Source organism: Silene latifolia, chromosome 2 (genome assembly GCF_048544455.1).
Source record: "Silene latifolia isolate original U9 population chromosome 2, ASM4854445v1, whole genome shotgun sequence".
Lineage (NCBI taxonomy): Eukaryota > Viridiplantae > Streptophyta > Magnoliopsida > Caryophyllales > Caryophyllaceae > Silene > Silene latifolia.
In genome coordinates, this window is record NC_133527.1 from 8,642,993 (window position 1) to 8,659,032 (window position 16,040).

The 16,040-nt window shown below is 42.2% G+C and overlaps 1 protein-coding gene across 1 annotated transcript in view; it reads right to left on the bottom strand.

Moving 5' to 3' along the window:
* LOC141628158 (putative protein kinase At2g41970) overlaps positions 1–15,430 on the bottom strand; it is a 32,272-nt gene extending 16,842 nt beyond the window's left edge. The window contains exon 1 of the mRNA XM_074441336.1: positions 15,279–15,430. Coding sequence (XP_074297437.1) covers positions 15,279–15,403 — 125 coding nt within the window. The 5' untranslated portion in view covers positions 15,404–15,430. The remainder of the gene's footprint in view (positions 1–15,278) is intronic.
* Positions 15,431–16,040: the final 610 nt, after the last annotated feature.

The window sequence follows — 16,040 nt, forward strand, 5'->3', positions numbered from 1 at the left end:
AAACATCGAGGCTTACGTCGACGATGCTATTGTAAAAAGCAAGTCTGACAGCGAGCACTTGGCCGATTTGAGCGAGACATTTTGTTCACTAAGGAAGTATAGAATGAAGCTCAACCCAAAGAAATGCAACTTCGGTGTCCGGGCCGGCAAGTTCCTCGGCGTACTTGTCAGTGCCAGGGGAATTGATGCCAATCCGGAAAAAGTCCAAGCAATACTGGACCTACCGGAGCCGAGGAATCGAAAAGAGGTTATGACGCTGACCGGGAGAATGGCGGATCTTGCTCGCTTCATCTCTCGGTCGGCCGATAAGAGCACACCGTTCTTTACAGTGCTGAAAGGGAATAAAAACTTCAGCTCGGGCGAGCAACAGAGCATAGCTTTCAGGCAACTGAAAGCTCACCTTCTGACACTGCCGACCCCCGTCCAGCCGATCTTTGGGGAGAGACGCTATATCTATACTTAGCGATTACCTCGGCCACGGTCGGTCCGTAATCGTCAGAGAAGAAAACAAGCAGCAATACCCAATTTACTTTATCAGCCATACACTGCTGGCCGCCGAAAGAAACTACCCACTGATTGAAAAAGCGGCCTTTGCCGTCGTCGTTGCCGCAAGGAAGCTGAAACCTTACTTCGACGCACACCCCGTGACAGTCTTAACCGACCAGCCATTGGAGAAAGCCTTAGAAAAATTCGAAAAATCAGGCAGACTTATCAAATGGGCAGTGGAGTTATCCGGCTTCGGCATTCAGTACAAACCAAGGCCTTCGATAAAGGGGCAAGCGCTTGCAGACTTCCTGGCCGAGTGCACTTATCAAGAAGAATCACATCCCAGTGTGTGGGAAGTGTATACCGACGGGTCCTCCACGGCGAACAGCTCAGGAGCCGGCATCCTTATCATCAGCCCAAGCGGGGACGAGTTTGAGTACGCCTTGAAGTTTACCTTCTCGGCCTAAAATAACGAATCCGAATACGAGGCGGTGATAACCGGAGTCGAGTTAGCTAGAGCTGCCGGGGCGGAGCATGTCGTGTTGAAGACAGATTCACTTTTAGTGGCTAATCAAATTAGAGGAGAGTATGAGACTCGAGACGATGGGATGGTTAGGTACCTGGAAAGGGTAAAAGCCGACACCTCAAAACTGAAATCTTTCCAAATACAGTGCATTCTCAGGTCTGAGAACAACCGAGCCGACGCTCTCTCAAAACTTGCCAGTTCAAGCATCAAGAATGTCAGTCGAACCGTGCTGGTAGATATCAGGAATGCTAAAAGCATCACTGAGACCGTCGGCATGGTGGGCGACATCGAAGCCGAGACGACGTGGATGACTCCGATAATGAAATACAAACTGACAAATGAGTTACCGGAGGACCGCAGTCTCTCGCAGAAGATAAAAAGGATCGCCACAAGGTACTCAGTGTTTGAAGGAGAATTATACAGAAGGTCCGTAATAAGGCCACTCTGGAAATGTGTCGGCCCAGCCGACACGGAGCTAATACTGACAGAGATTCACGAAGGCATCAGTGGACATCACATGGGGGCGAGAACGTTAGCCCACAAAGCTCTCCGAGCCGGCTACTTCTGGCCTACCATGCTTGAGGATTCCAGAACGAAGACCAAGAAGTGCAAGAACTGTCAAATGCATGCTCCGGTGATACATGCTCCTTCCCGAGACCTGCAACCGGTGCTTAGTCCCCTTCCTTTTGCACAGTGGGGGATGGATTTACTAGGGCCATTTCCGACGGCCTCCGGAGGAAGAAAGTACCTGATTGTCGCCGTTGACTACTTCACCAAATGGGTCGAAGCTGTCGCTGTACCAGCCAAGACCACGGCGGCCGTAAGAAAAGTGATTTGGGAGAACGTCATAACTCATTTTGGGCTACCCCAAGTCATGGTATTTGACCACGGCCGAGAGTTTTGGAGCGACATGGTGATGAATTGGTTGGAAGAACTCGGCATCAAATTCGCATACTCCTCTGTCTGCCACCCTCAGAGCAACGGGCAGGCGGAAGCAGCCAATAAAACGATACTGAACGGATTGAAAAAGAAGGTTGAAGATCTAAAAGGAAGATGGGCTGATGAACTACCCGGCGTCCTGTGGTCACTTCGAACCACGGAGAAAGAAGCAACAAGGTACAGTCCATTCCACCTAGTCTATGGGTCTGAAGCCGTCCTGCCAATTGAAGCATCAGTGCCGACATTCAGAACGAAAACCTTTGACCCAGCCGAAAATGAGGAAGGCCTAAGAGCCTCCCTAGACCTGGTCGAAGAAAGTCGAGACACGGCACGGCTCAACTTGGCAGTGTATCAAAACCGAATAAGAAGAGCATACAACCGTAGGGTCCACAAAAGGGACTTAAGAGTAGGAGATCTAGTCCTTAGAAAGTCGGCCGCCACCAACAAAGGAAACATCCATGGAAAGATGACGGCCAACTGGGAGGGACCCTACAAAGTGGTTGAAGAAATGAGGTCGGGTACATACCGGCTGACAGACATGGAGGGTGTTCCTCTAATGAGCCATTGGAACACGGACAACCTAAGGAAATACTTCGTATAGCGGCGGAGGTGTCCGAAACCGTTGTGGGCACCCCAACGCATGATTATACCTTATGAAGAATGATCCAAGTTTTCCATCAAAATACTTGTCCCCTCCATAGTCATGCCAACGCAGACGCCACGGCCAAGCCCGGGCAGTCACTACAAGTGCAGTTGAAACTCGCGAAAGCGACCAACATGCTTAGGAACGTATAAGTACAGTTGAGACGCAAATCTAGCCGCCTCGGCCAACCGAAGGCCCGGCAGAGGAAGCGATCAATATGTCTACAGATACGAACGCTGTCGCGCCGTAAACCCGACGGGGACACAACGACCGATACACTAATAGGAACGTATAAGTACAGTTAAGACGCAATTCTAGCCGCCTCGGCCAACCGAAGGCCCGGCAGAGGAAGCGATCAATATGTCTACAGATACGAACGCTGTCGAGCCGTAACCTTGTTTTACCTCGGCGAAAGCCGGGGGCGACGGGGACACAACGACCGATACGCTAACATGTTCACAACGGCGGTTGGGAAGCGCAAATCTGACCGCCTCGGCTAAAACCATGCGCGGAGGAGGAAGCGACCAACATGTCAACATGTTGATAAACGTTTAAGTACAGTTGAGACGCGCCTTCTAACTGCCTCGGCTAAGCCGGAAGTAAAAACGAAATAAGCGCTCAATATGTTGAAACGTAAGAAGACAACTGGATGCAGGCAAAATAAACAAACTTTATTGAAAATGTTTACAGGTGAAAGAGGATATGGACGACGGCCGTCCCCATAGGGATAGCCTAAACACAACCTACCAAAGTTTAACAAAAAACAAAAGGTACAACAAAACATTACAACATAAGACTTGAAGCGCCAAAAGGATGGCAGGGAGGAAAGGCTCAAAAGTTGGCCCCCGAGCAGCTAAAGCTGTCCGAAATGCCGGGTGAATCCGGTGACGACCGCCCGTCTCCCTATGCCTGTTTCTGCTCGCCACCGGCAGCAGTAGCAGCATCACCATCAGTGGGCGGCCCAGAGGAGAGCTTGGCAGCTTCACTTGCCTTGGCCCTCTCAGCCTCCTCTCTGGCCTCCTTCACCTTAGCATCCCGGACCGCCTTCTCCGCAGTCTCCTCAGCGGCCTTCGCCGCTTCTGCCTCCTCCGCAGCCTTTGCCTCTGCGGCAGCCGCCTTCTCATCAAGAAGCCGGTCAAAATCTTGCCACGGGAAGGGGCCTTCAGGAAAGAGCTCTTTGATTACATCCCTGGTAGTATCTTAAGCCTGGTCCCGGTACTGGGCACACATGCCAGGGATGATGACAGTTTTGAGCGTCTCAATGTCCTTCTCCCTCTGAGCAAGGATAGCCTTAGTGTTCCTATGCTCCTTCGCCTCAGCCGAATGCAGAGTCTTCCACCTCTCCTTCTGCTCAACCACGGCCTTATAGCCGCCCTCGAATTTGTCTTTCTCCTCCAGCAGATTAGCAGCGTCAGCCTCTGCAGCCTCAACCTTGGCTCTCTCGGCTAGGACCGCCTTTTCAGCGTCCTCCCTAAGCTTTCGCTCAACGAGGAGGTCATTCATGGCGGCCTCCCTCGATCTCTCGGCCTCCTTCTTAGCAGCGGCAAGTTCGAGCCTAAGCCGTTCAAGCGCAGGGGCAGCTCGAGCCATGACCTTTTCTTGCTCTATAATGTGAGCACCGGCTAGTTCGGTCCACTTCGCCAGCCTCTTGGACAACCTTGTGCCTTCCGCCACAAGCTGAGCAGGGGAAACCTTCTGGGATGAAGAGTCGACGGTGACATTTTGATCGCCCGTCTGCACAGGCTTCTTCCCCAATTGCCGTTCAGTGAGAACGACAGCCGGCGATGGTTGATCTACAAAAAACCCAGACAAAGCATCCATGTCAACATTCATTGACATGTCAGAGAGCCTGTCATCAGGAATGCCTAAAGAACCGGCTAAATCCGAGCCATGGGTTAGATCCGTACCACTCTTGACCTTCTTAGATAGAGGGCCGGCTGAGTCCTTTTCTTTCCCGGCCTCGGTAACAGCGGCAGCAGGCGTTGCCTCTTTTCTCTTCTTTGAAGGAGGAGGACCCTCCACAACGGTGACCTCCTCGTCAACATCGACGACCACCTGCTCCTTTTGGACTACGGGGATTGAAGATTGAGCTGGAGTTGACGTCGTTGCCGCCGTAGACGCTGTCTTTGATCTCCGGCGCGGCACGTTACCCGCAATCTGCGCTTGAGCCGCCGCCACATCCATTGCCTTCAACTGCTGCTCCATAAGTTCGTGGGGGGCCGGTCTGCGATCACGTGGCGCGGCCTTAGGATACAGTTCAACAACTTTCCCGTTCTCGTCAAGTCCCAACTTCTTGAGGATCTCCACAGACAGATCCTGGCCAAACCGGTCTGCAAGAAACAAAGCAACAGTTAAGCAAAAGAAGTAAAACAAAGTTCAAGTACAGAAACATAAAAAGCAAAGATGGGCCTCATACCGACCCCACTCACCCTGGCTGAGGGCCGGTATAAGGCCGACGTGGCAAAGCGGCTCATCCTGAAGAACGATCTGCGTCGGGGGCATCCATCCCTTCGGCGTGCCATCCTTCTCAGCCTCAAACAGCCTCATTGCCCGCTTTTCGTCCTCATTAAGATAGACCTTCAAGGCGTCCATCTTAAGCTTATTCCGGGAGACATATCTATCATGCTCCCCCTTACTCTCGCACCGCAAATTGACGCGGCTCTGGAATGACCGAGGCAGTGGATAGTCCTCCGGCACCTCAACGTACACCCACCGCCCCTTCCAGTCCTTGCAAGATGACAACTTAGAAACGGTAACGTAACCCGGCTCCGTCTGCACGCTGTACCACCCCGTGCCACCTAGGGTGGCCTGCCGAAGATGATGGAGCCGGCGGAACAGGTTAACCGTTGGGGCCTCCCCCTTAAAGAGACAGAGCCACACGAAGCTAATAATCGTCCTGATGGCCAACAGATGCAGTTGAGCCACGGCGACGTTCATAGCTTTAATGATGGCAAAGAACGTATGCATTCGAGAAACCGGAGCCCATACTCCGGTGTCCGATGTACACGCGATCTGACCCTCGGGAGGGCAACAGACCGCCTGACCATCCTCAGGGATAACAATTTTATACCCCCTGCCGAAGGAGTAATGATCTTCAAAAAGGTCAGGACCGGAACAACTAGCGAACTTATTCGTCCAAGCACGATCAGGATTGATCGAACAGGCGTCGCCGTGATCCAAGAGGTGCGGCCTCTCCGAATCAGATTGAGTAGCCTCATCATCATCATCATCAAAACCCTCCAAAAATTGCTCATCAACCTCAGGAGAAGGCGACTTAGGACCCCCAAACCCTATCGGGGTGACAACCAGTGGCTCCTCCTCATAAGGATGCGACGGTTCGCCCCCCGGCGCAGAGGTACTGGGTCCAGCATCAGCAGAAGACATGGTGACAACAAATAATTAACAAGTAAAAAAGTTGAAAATTTTGTTTGTTTACCTTGGAAGAAAGTGTTACGTCGAGTAACGCTTTGAAGACTAGAGAGAAATTTCTTCGAAAAACTAAGAGAGAGGAAATTTTTTGAGAAAATGAAGTTTGATGGCCAAAAAACGGGGCACACTGCTCTATTTATAGAGCAAAGCCCATGAAGCGGACCAATCAGAGCAAAGTCCATGAAACGTCCACCAATCAAGGCCAAGCCACGTGTCAAGCATGCAGCCACGGAATCTCAATCGACACAACAATTACCAATCTTCTTTGACACGCTCCTTGGTATCTACTTGCCAACGGCCTACTGATCAACCAAGCTTGGCGGCATCGGCCGGGGGCAATCAAAAGCACGCGACACTCTCAAACCTTGGTCTCGGCCAGCGCCGTTTCCTTTTCCACATTGGATGTCCATTACACAACCATGTGGAGGGGGGATATGGTACGGCCTGAACATAACCAAACCGAAGAAGAAGAAGCCGAAGAAGAAGAAGCCGATGGAGAAGTTCAACTTGCGCAGAATATACGCTCAACACTCATCGAAGGTCCATACCACGGCATAGACTACGCTGGGGGCAAATTGATGGGGCATATTCCGCACCCGCTGACCGAGTCAACATATTGAGCAAGGTCAAAGCCAAAATACAGCAAGTCAACATATTAACAGCCTAACCGACGCAGCCTGTCGGCCTGTCACTTGGGTCTCGGTCTCGGCAACTAGCCGGCCGAGAGGCATATCCGCGTACTCACATCCAGTCCCCTCGGCATGGAGTCAACCAGGCCACCCGGCCTGCCATGGGTCCTTCGGCCGAGGGTAGAACAGTCTTTCCACCTGCTAGCCACTTGGCCACTACGTGACAAAAGGTGAAAGTCTATAAATACTCCACTTCTCTCATTGAGAAAAGGATCCGAAATCTATCACAAATAAAACCTAAAATCACATAATCTGGTATAAACTCCCTTATCTCTCTACAACATACTTTGCCAAGTAACATACAACTTATCTCTCTAAGTTTACTGACTTGAGCGTCGGAGTGAGTACGCTCGGTACCAAGCCGAGCCCTCAGTTTGTTCATCTTTTACAGGAGAGAGCGAAAGGAAGAGACGTGCAACGACATCATTTAACAAGCTCACGTGGTAACAACACTGCTCCGAAATTACACCCGGAACACTTGGAAACGTCCTAAAGAAGATGATTCTGAGGTTGAGTTCAAGAGTTGTGCTCATTGTAAGAAGAATGGTCACACGATTAAGGAGTGTCACAGATTGATGACTTGTACTTTCTGCAAAATAAAGGGTCACATTCAAGAAAGATGCTACAAGTACAAATCATATATGGCAAAGAAGGGTAAAGAAAGAGTTGAAACTGCCTCTTTTTCAAAGGCTGCTAATGTGGGTATGATCACCTATGATCAGGATTCTGAGTATGAATATGTTTCTCCCCTGGAGTCTAATGCTGATAATCAGAGTCACCAGCTTACTCAGTTTCAGAATACAGTTTCTCCTCACATTAATCCTGATTTTGTCCAAGGGATTATACAGTCTGTTACCAAGTCTGTTATTCATCAGGTGTTTCAGGCTATTTCAGATCAGTCTACTTCTGATTCTTCTGGTTTGAAATCTTCAGTTCACTTTGCTGGTATGAAAGCTTCTTCTCATGCTTTTTCTGCAAGTATGTTTGATTTCAGTAACCTTGATTGGATAATAGACACAGGTGCATCAGATCACATTACTTCTAATATGTCTCTTATGCATAATGTGAAATCTCTTGCCAAACCTGTTTATGTTGTTCTTCCTGATGGTACTGTGAAAATCGTGCACAAAATAGGTGATATTATTCTCACTAAATTAATTGTTTTGCGTGGTGTCTTATACATACCAGATTTTAAGCAAAACTTAATGTCGGTAGCCAAATTAATAAGTTCTACAGGTTTGATTGTTAGCTTTCTAAAAACCAAGTGTGTGTTTCAGGACCATTCAAGTAATGTTGTGGTTGCTGAGGCAAGGAGAGTTGGGAATCTATATAAGTTTAGAGTTGCATCACCTAGAGATATCAAGTCAACTTTTTCAGTTTGTTTAAATAAAGAAAGAAATCTCAAGAGTTGTACTGTTAATTCTGCTAAGATTTCTGATATTGCATTAGTACATTCTCGGTTTGGCCATAGTTCTTTAGAAAAGTTGCAACATGTAAATGGAATTAATGTGACTGGAATAAAGAATTTTCATTGTGAAGCTTGCATTTTTGCCAAACATCATTCCTTGCCTTTTCCTGTTAGTGTTGCTTATGCTAAGAATTGTTTTGATTTGATTCATGTTGATGTTTGGGGACCATACAAAACTCATGCATTGTCTGGTGCTAAATCTTTTCTTACCATATTAGATGATCATTCTAGAAATACTTGGACTTTTTTGATCCAAAATAAGACTCAGGTACCTGGGTTTGTTAAGGGCTTTATTGCATATGCTGAGAATCATTTTAATGCCAAAATCAAGACCATTAGGTCAGATAATGGCTCAGAATTCTTCCAAGAAAATTGTAGAGAGTTGTTTAGGGAAAAGGGTATAGTGCATCAAAGAAGCATTGTGGGGAGACCACAACAGAATGGGAGTGTTGAAAGAAAACATAGGCACTTGTTGGAAGTTGCAAGAGCACTTAAGTTTCAGTCTAATGTCCCTATCAAATTTTGAGGTGAGTGTCTTCTAACAGCAACCTATCTTATCAACAAAATGCCTACTAAAGTCATTGGTTGGAAAACACCCCCATGAACTGTTGTTTAAGGAGAGTCCTTCCTATGATGAGTTAAGAGTCTTTGGGACATTATGCTATGCCTCACAACCACCAACCTCTACTGATAAATTTGCACATAGGGCAAGGAAATGCATGTTTATAGGTTATCATTGCAATAAAAAAGGATACAGAAGATTTTTTGATCTCTGAAGAGAATCAGGGACAATTTCCTAGAGTACCTGCAACAAATACAAGGCCAAATACAGTGCCTGAAACTGTTCAGCAGGATACTTCTGCAGCAGACCAAAATCCTGCAGGCACTATTGTTGGTTCCATTACAGGAACTACAGACAGTCCTTCTGTTATGGCAAATAACCCAACAGATCAAGGACCTAGGAAGTCAGATAGGCCAAGGAAGCCATCTGTTCTCTTGTCTGATTATGTGCTACCAAGTTATAAAAGACAGCACAGTGCTCTCCATGTTCACACTTTGAATGATCTAATCAATTTTGATAAGGAGTATGTTCTGTCTCTCTGCAATGTGGTAGAGGAGCATGAACCCAATACCTATACTCAAGCTTGTACTGATGAAAGGTGGGTAGCAGCTATGAATCAAGAACTCAAGGCCTTAGAGGATAACAAGACATGGGAGCTTACTCATTTGCCATCAAATAAGCAAGCAATATGTTGCAAATGGGTGTTCAAAATCAAACACAAAGCAGATGGGACAGTTGAAAGGTTTAAGGCAAGGCTTGTTGCAAAGGGGTATAATCAAGTAAAGGATAAGGATTACAAGTTTACTTTCTCCCCTGTTGCAAAATTTGCAACAGTTATGGCTCTTTTAGCAGTAGTTGCTGTCAAGGATTAGCCTTTATACCAGTTAGATATAAATAATGCGTTTCTACATGGATTTTTGGATGAAGAGGTCTATATGAGACCCCCTCCTGGTTATATTGCAGCTAAGAAAGGCCAAGTATGTCGGCTTAGAAGGTCATTATATGGGTTAAAGCAAGCCTCAAGACAATGGAACTTGGAATTAACCAAGCATTTGTTGAGTTTGGGTTTCATACAATCCAAACATGATTATTCTCTATTTACAAGAACAGATCCTGTCACAAAGAAGATACTCATTGCACTTGTCTATGTAGATGATGTTCTACTTAGTGGTGATGATATGTCAGGAATTTCAGACCTAAATAAATCTTTACATGATAAATTTACCATCAACGATTTAGGGCTCATGAGGTATTTCTTAGGATTAGAAGTGGCAAGAAATGCTAATGGTATTAAGATCAATCAAAGGAAATACATCCTTGATATCATCAAAGATGTTGGGTTTGAAAATTGCAAGCCTGCAGAATTCCCTATGCAAAAGGGCCTCAAGTTATCCACTGATTCAGGTGAAGTTATGCAAGAACCTGAAAAGTATAGAAGACTGATAGGAAGACTCTTGTATCTGAATATGACAAGACCTGACATTTCCTTCAGTGTACAGCATCTCAGTCAATTTCTAAGTCAGCCAGGGAAACACATTACTTGGCAGCTTAGCATGTTGTTAAGTATCTTAAGGGTACAGTTAATGCAGGCCTGTTCTATTCTGCACATTCAGATCTGACTCTACAAGCTTACTTAGATGCAGATTGGGCAACATGTCAGTTCAGTAGCAGGTCTGTTACTGGGTTCTGTGTGTTCTTAGGCAAGTCCTTAATTGGTTGGAAAACAAAAAAGCAAAAGACGGTTAGCAAGAGTTCAACTGAAGCAGAGTATCGTAGCATGTCCTACACCTCAGGAGAATTGGTTTGGATTGTCAACATTCTTGCTGATTTACAGGTCTGCATTCCACTGCCAGTTACCTTGCACTGTGACAATACAACTGCAGAGCATATTGCCAAGCATCCGGTTTTCCATGAGAGAACCAAACATCTTAATGTAGATTGCCATTTCGTGCGAGATAAACAGCAGGAAGGCTTTCTCAAGACAAAGCATGTGAAAAGCTCATTACAACTAGCTGATGTAATGACTAAGGCACTAGGTGCACATGAACATAGAATGCCCTCTTCCAAGCTGGGTTTGCATCTTCCACACTCAGCAATTCCAGCTTGAGGGGGGGGATATAGGCAGGGATAGTTAGTATATGTAACTAACTATAACTACCACAAATTAAGGAAGTTTGTTAGAAGTAGTTACAAAGTTGTTATACTCAATCTCATGTAACTACTATATATATACATCATGTACAAACAATTCAATACAAGTTTATGAAATATAATTCATTCACAATATCAATCTCTCTCTCTCTCAATGATCTTCTCTATAGTTTAATAATAGCCATACGATCCAGGTGCTCTATTTGAAATAGTACGAGCTGCATTATCATCTGTCAACGCTCTGGTCAACTTGAAATCGGCAAGTTTTGACTTGACGTCATCAAACACAAGAACATTGCTCGATCTAACATCACCGTGAACTATAGACGGTGTCACCTTCTCGTGGAGGTACTCGAGACCTTTGGCAGCACCATACACAATTTTAGTCCTTTGAGCCCAAGTTAGAATAGGTCCTGGCTCTGCACCCTCTAGTCCTTTCCTTCCTATCCCAAGAAAACCGCAAATTAAGTGAAATAAATACAAATATTTCTTTTAGTGTTAACTAAGAATATGTCCTACGGTAGCTGAGACGATCGTGTACCAAATTTGGTTTTTTTTCATTTGCAAAAGTCGGGGAATTAATGTAGTACCGTATAATACATCATGTAAGGAACCGAGAGTAGCATACTGATAAACCAAGTATCTGTTTCCGTCTTCCATACATACAGTAACCCGATAGTCCTGTTAAATGCACGTGGTTTAGTGCAGAAAGCACTGACAACTGCAACAGACAACCAACAAAAACAATTTAGGATACGTATACTGTTTTTCTCCACAGTGTTTCGAAATCTCGTCCCAATCATTCATTCCCCCAAGTAATTCGATTACATTGCTAAGGCGCCACTGTGTTGTACAACATTTTTACGAGGGGCACATCAATTTAATGTTAAAACATTTCGGATGTGAGATGTTTCATTTTGTACCACCCAATAACATCATCTCATGTTCCATGTTTTAATCTTTATTTATCCCACCACCCCTCTTTTTGTACACCGGTCTCGCGACTATTATAGTTTTGTCACCATATCACTATATAGTGTAGACCGGGCAGAGCCAATTCAACTCAGATCGTACCTAAACATGACCCAAAACTCAACTGATCCAATTTAAATAATTAAAATGGATCTAAATATACAAATACGGAGTATCTAACAACCTACAATTTCAAAGGAAATCATTAATCGAATTATCATTAGAAATAAATTAATTACTGCATTTAAGGATAAGGAAGAAATTGAAACTCCTAGTTCTGATTTTTTTGTGACAATGTACTTGGATCTCCTTTTTGGGAATTCAATTGGTAAAATGGAGAGACAAAATCCCATTAAGGAGGCTTTAATGAACAACGTTTGGCATAGCAAAATAATCTCTTCAGTTGATCCGTCCAAGCACTATATATAAAGAGTATTGTATACACACACATTTCCTCACGAAATGGACATCCCTTATTTCACCATTCCGAACCCTCGTGATCCCGAAAAACCATTCATTGTTGTTAACTTTTCAAATTGTATCAAACTAACACCTTCAAATTACGAACGTTGGCGATTTCAAATCTCCAAATTTCTCATTGGCTATGGCCTCTTTCACTTTGTAAACCGGTCTTATCTGGCTCCATCGAATACAGACCCAGCCTACTACGCATGGCGAAGACAAGACTGCCTCATTCTTGGTGCCCTCATCGGTAGTCTCTCAGAAAATGTATCTTTTAGCTGTGTTGCCCATGCAACTTCCTCCAAACAACTATGGGATATTCTTAAAGATACCTTTAAGTTGTAGACTATTCCAGACATTTGATGCATCAATCTTAGAGTGTCTATCTAAATAAGGATTATGGAATCATGCACTCGCAGATGTATTTTTCCTTATAATTTGGTGCTATTTTTTTCTCCGTTAAATTACAGTGGCTAATCTTCGTTAAATTTTCTACTCGTATTATTTTGAAGTTATTCTATTGCTTTGGTGTCTCAATCATTTTTTACTGATGCTGATAAGTCTCGCGGTACTAACCTCGGCGCCACCATAATTTATGAAAAAATAAAAATTAGAAGAATAGTTTTCGTTTTTGCGCCAAATGTTTAAGGATAGTTATGTAATTTTATATCTATCCAATTAAAATCAAACACTTGACTAAAACAATTTTCTAGATAATATTTTACATCAAAACAATTCTTCTTCGTCAATAATTATGTTTTCTTCATTACCAGATTGTGTTATTCATCAGTTTCGTTTTTCATCTACTTTATATAGCGTTTTTGCCGCATAGAAAATTTGATGGTTTATAATAAGGGACATGCTAAATTCCGCACGCTATTTTACTAAATTCCGTACATTTTTTTGCTTTATTCCAAGTTTAGCCCTCTCATTTTCCATCCCAATCAAAGAAAGACAAATTAAACACCCCAATCCCCCTACTACTAAGAGAATAAAAATTCTCTTAGTTTTCCCTCCAAAAAGCATCTAGCTAAATAAGGTAATAAATAAAATTTTCATTCTTTACATTATTATCTTTTCAATGAATATATTCTTATAAATAAACTCTCATTTTTTAAATAAATTCATAATTGTGATTTTTTCATTAAAATAAAATAAAATTGATATTAAACTATAAAGTATAAGTTGCTAAATTTTTCAGTAATGTAATAATTATTACTGTAGAGAATAACTTGACACATTCTTACTATTAGCTTCGTGACAAAAAACATTCACTAAAATAAATTCACAACTCAAATAATTTTTTTTATTAGTTTTCCATTTCAAATTTTTGTTTCATATCAAAATACAATGGAGTGAACTAATAAATATTAATGAGGTGCAAATTTAAAAAATACAAGTCCTCTTATATACTAAGAGAATACAACTTCTATAAAGTTTTCCCTCCAAAGTGCTCAAAACTATATATAGAAATAAATTAGATTTTTATTTATTAAGCTAATTTTCCATTTAAAATAATCTATACATAACAAATGTATTCCTATTATTAATTTCGTGACGAAAAAAGAATTTTTTTAAAAATAATTTGATGTAGTTAAACTATTTTCATAGAAAACACAATTCATGAAATTATTCAATTATTTTGATTTATTTTAATATTAATTATTTTTTTGATATAAATCCAAAATCTATAACTAATGCACTAAAAATTAAAAGGCCTATATTTACCGCGCATTTGCGCGGGATCTACACTAGTCAAAGAAAGACAAATTAAAAACAAAAAAGAAAATAAAGAAATTCCAGAACCGATGAACAACCGGACGGAATTCAAAATCATCAATCATGTTGTAATCATGAAAATAATCATAAATCATGTTGTAATTATGAAAATCAATTATGCTTGTGTAGTTAATGCACAAATTCTACGAAGTTAATGCCATGAATTCTACGACCACGCGCCTACCACGAATTCGATAGCCACCCTCCCCCGTGACATCCGACCCCTACTCTGACCGCCTACTGGACAACCCCACAACCACCCCTTCAACAGCCCAACATTATTTGTAATCCAACATCTATCCAAATTCCAAACCCTAATTGTAAAAAATCCTCTTTATTTAAAAAAAAAGTCAATTAAATCTATTAAAAGATGGGTGTTAATAAAATTGCTGATAAAACGGAGAGATTGCATGCGATATGTGCGAATTACGATCGATAATTGTCTAATTATTAACAAATTTGTTAGGTTTTAAGAGAGAGGAGGGAGAGAACTCATTTTAGTTTTTTTATAAGACGAAGGGTAGTTATGGAATATATGGGAAAAATGTGTGGGATATAGTAAACTCGTGTGCGGAATTTAGCAATTCAAAATTACCACCTTTTTTCCTAATTAGTTTAAATTCAAAATTTAAGAGAGGGAAGTGCAAGTACACAAAATATTTACTATTACGCCCCGGATGGCGCTTACTTTAAGTACCACCCGGTGACGCCATCTCATTATTCTTTTTTACTGCCCTTATTCTGCGTCTATTATGGTTTTTGTCACCAATAATATTACTACATATCAACCTAGCAAAACCAACCCAACTTAATTCTTACCTGAACGAGAGAACCCAAACATGACCCAAAACTCAAACCGATCCTAGCTATTTAACTCAACCAAATGCAAAAAAAGTACTCCCTCCATTATTTTATATATGTCATTCTCACATTTCGAGACACCCACTTCTCTCTTCAATATCTCTCAAAATATATAAGATAATAATATGAAATGTATACTCTTTTGAAAGCAAATTTTATGACGAATCTAATGATATAATTTTCATAATTTTTTCTAGAATATATTTTTATATAATTGAAAGTCAAAGGCTTACCTCGTAAAACGAAAACGTCATATATAAAATAATGGAGGGAGTACAAAACAACAATTGAACTAAACCAAAAATACCTGAGCTCTGAAATCAGCGTCCGAATCATGATCGACACTCAAATCGAGTTTCTTAACAACAGCTTCTTCGGAATTAGCCAAGTAAGCATAATAAACCCAACTATAACAACCTTTTGCAAGTAATGCCATTTGACTAAAGTTATTTGTTGCATAATCTAGTTCATATAACATATAACCATTCTTTAGATTTTCCATTTCAAGATCACTCAATTCAATGTACGAATAATAACGATTTTGGCGCTGGCGGGTTTTGATTCGAAATAATAATATCCCTCCTTCTTTACCTCAAAAAAAAAAAAAAAAGTAGAGATTTAGATTTGAATTTGTACAAAAAAAAATGTTAGATCAATGCAAGGAAAAAAAATCAATTAAATAGAGATACAATTATACAATATTATAAATTATTATAAATGAGAGTGTATATGAGATATTGTATTCAATCGTTGTGTCAATTACAATGTACAAGGCTCCTATATACTCCCTCTCATCCAGACCAAAGATTACAGTTGCTTTTTGGCACTATTCATGGTCGTAGGGAATCTTTGATATTATTCTTAATCTATAAGACAAAATATAGTCATGTGAGATTTTGTTTGATTTATCGTCATGAATGCTATAAGAATATCAAATTTTTATAATTTTTAATAATATGTAACTAAAGATATGCACGTTACAAAATGTGTCTCGACAAGTGTGATAAAGCAACTGTAACCTTTGGTCTGGATGGGAGGAAGTATACATATAAGAACAGCGGTAAATACGGAAG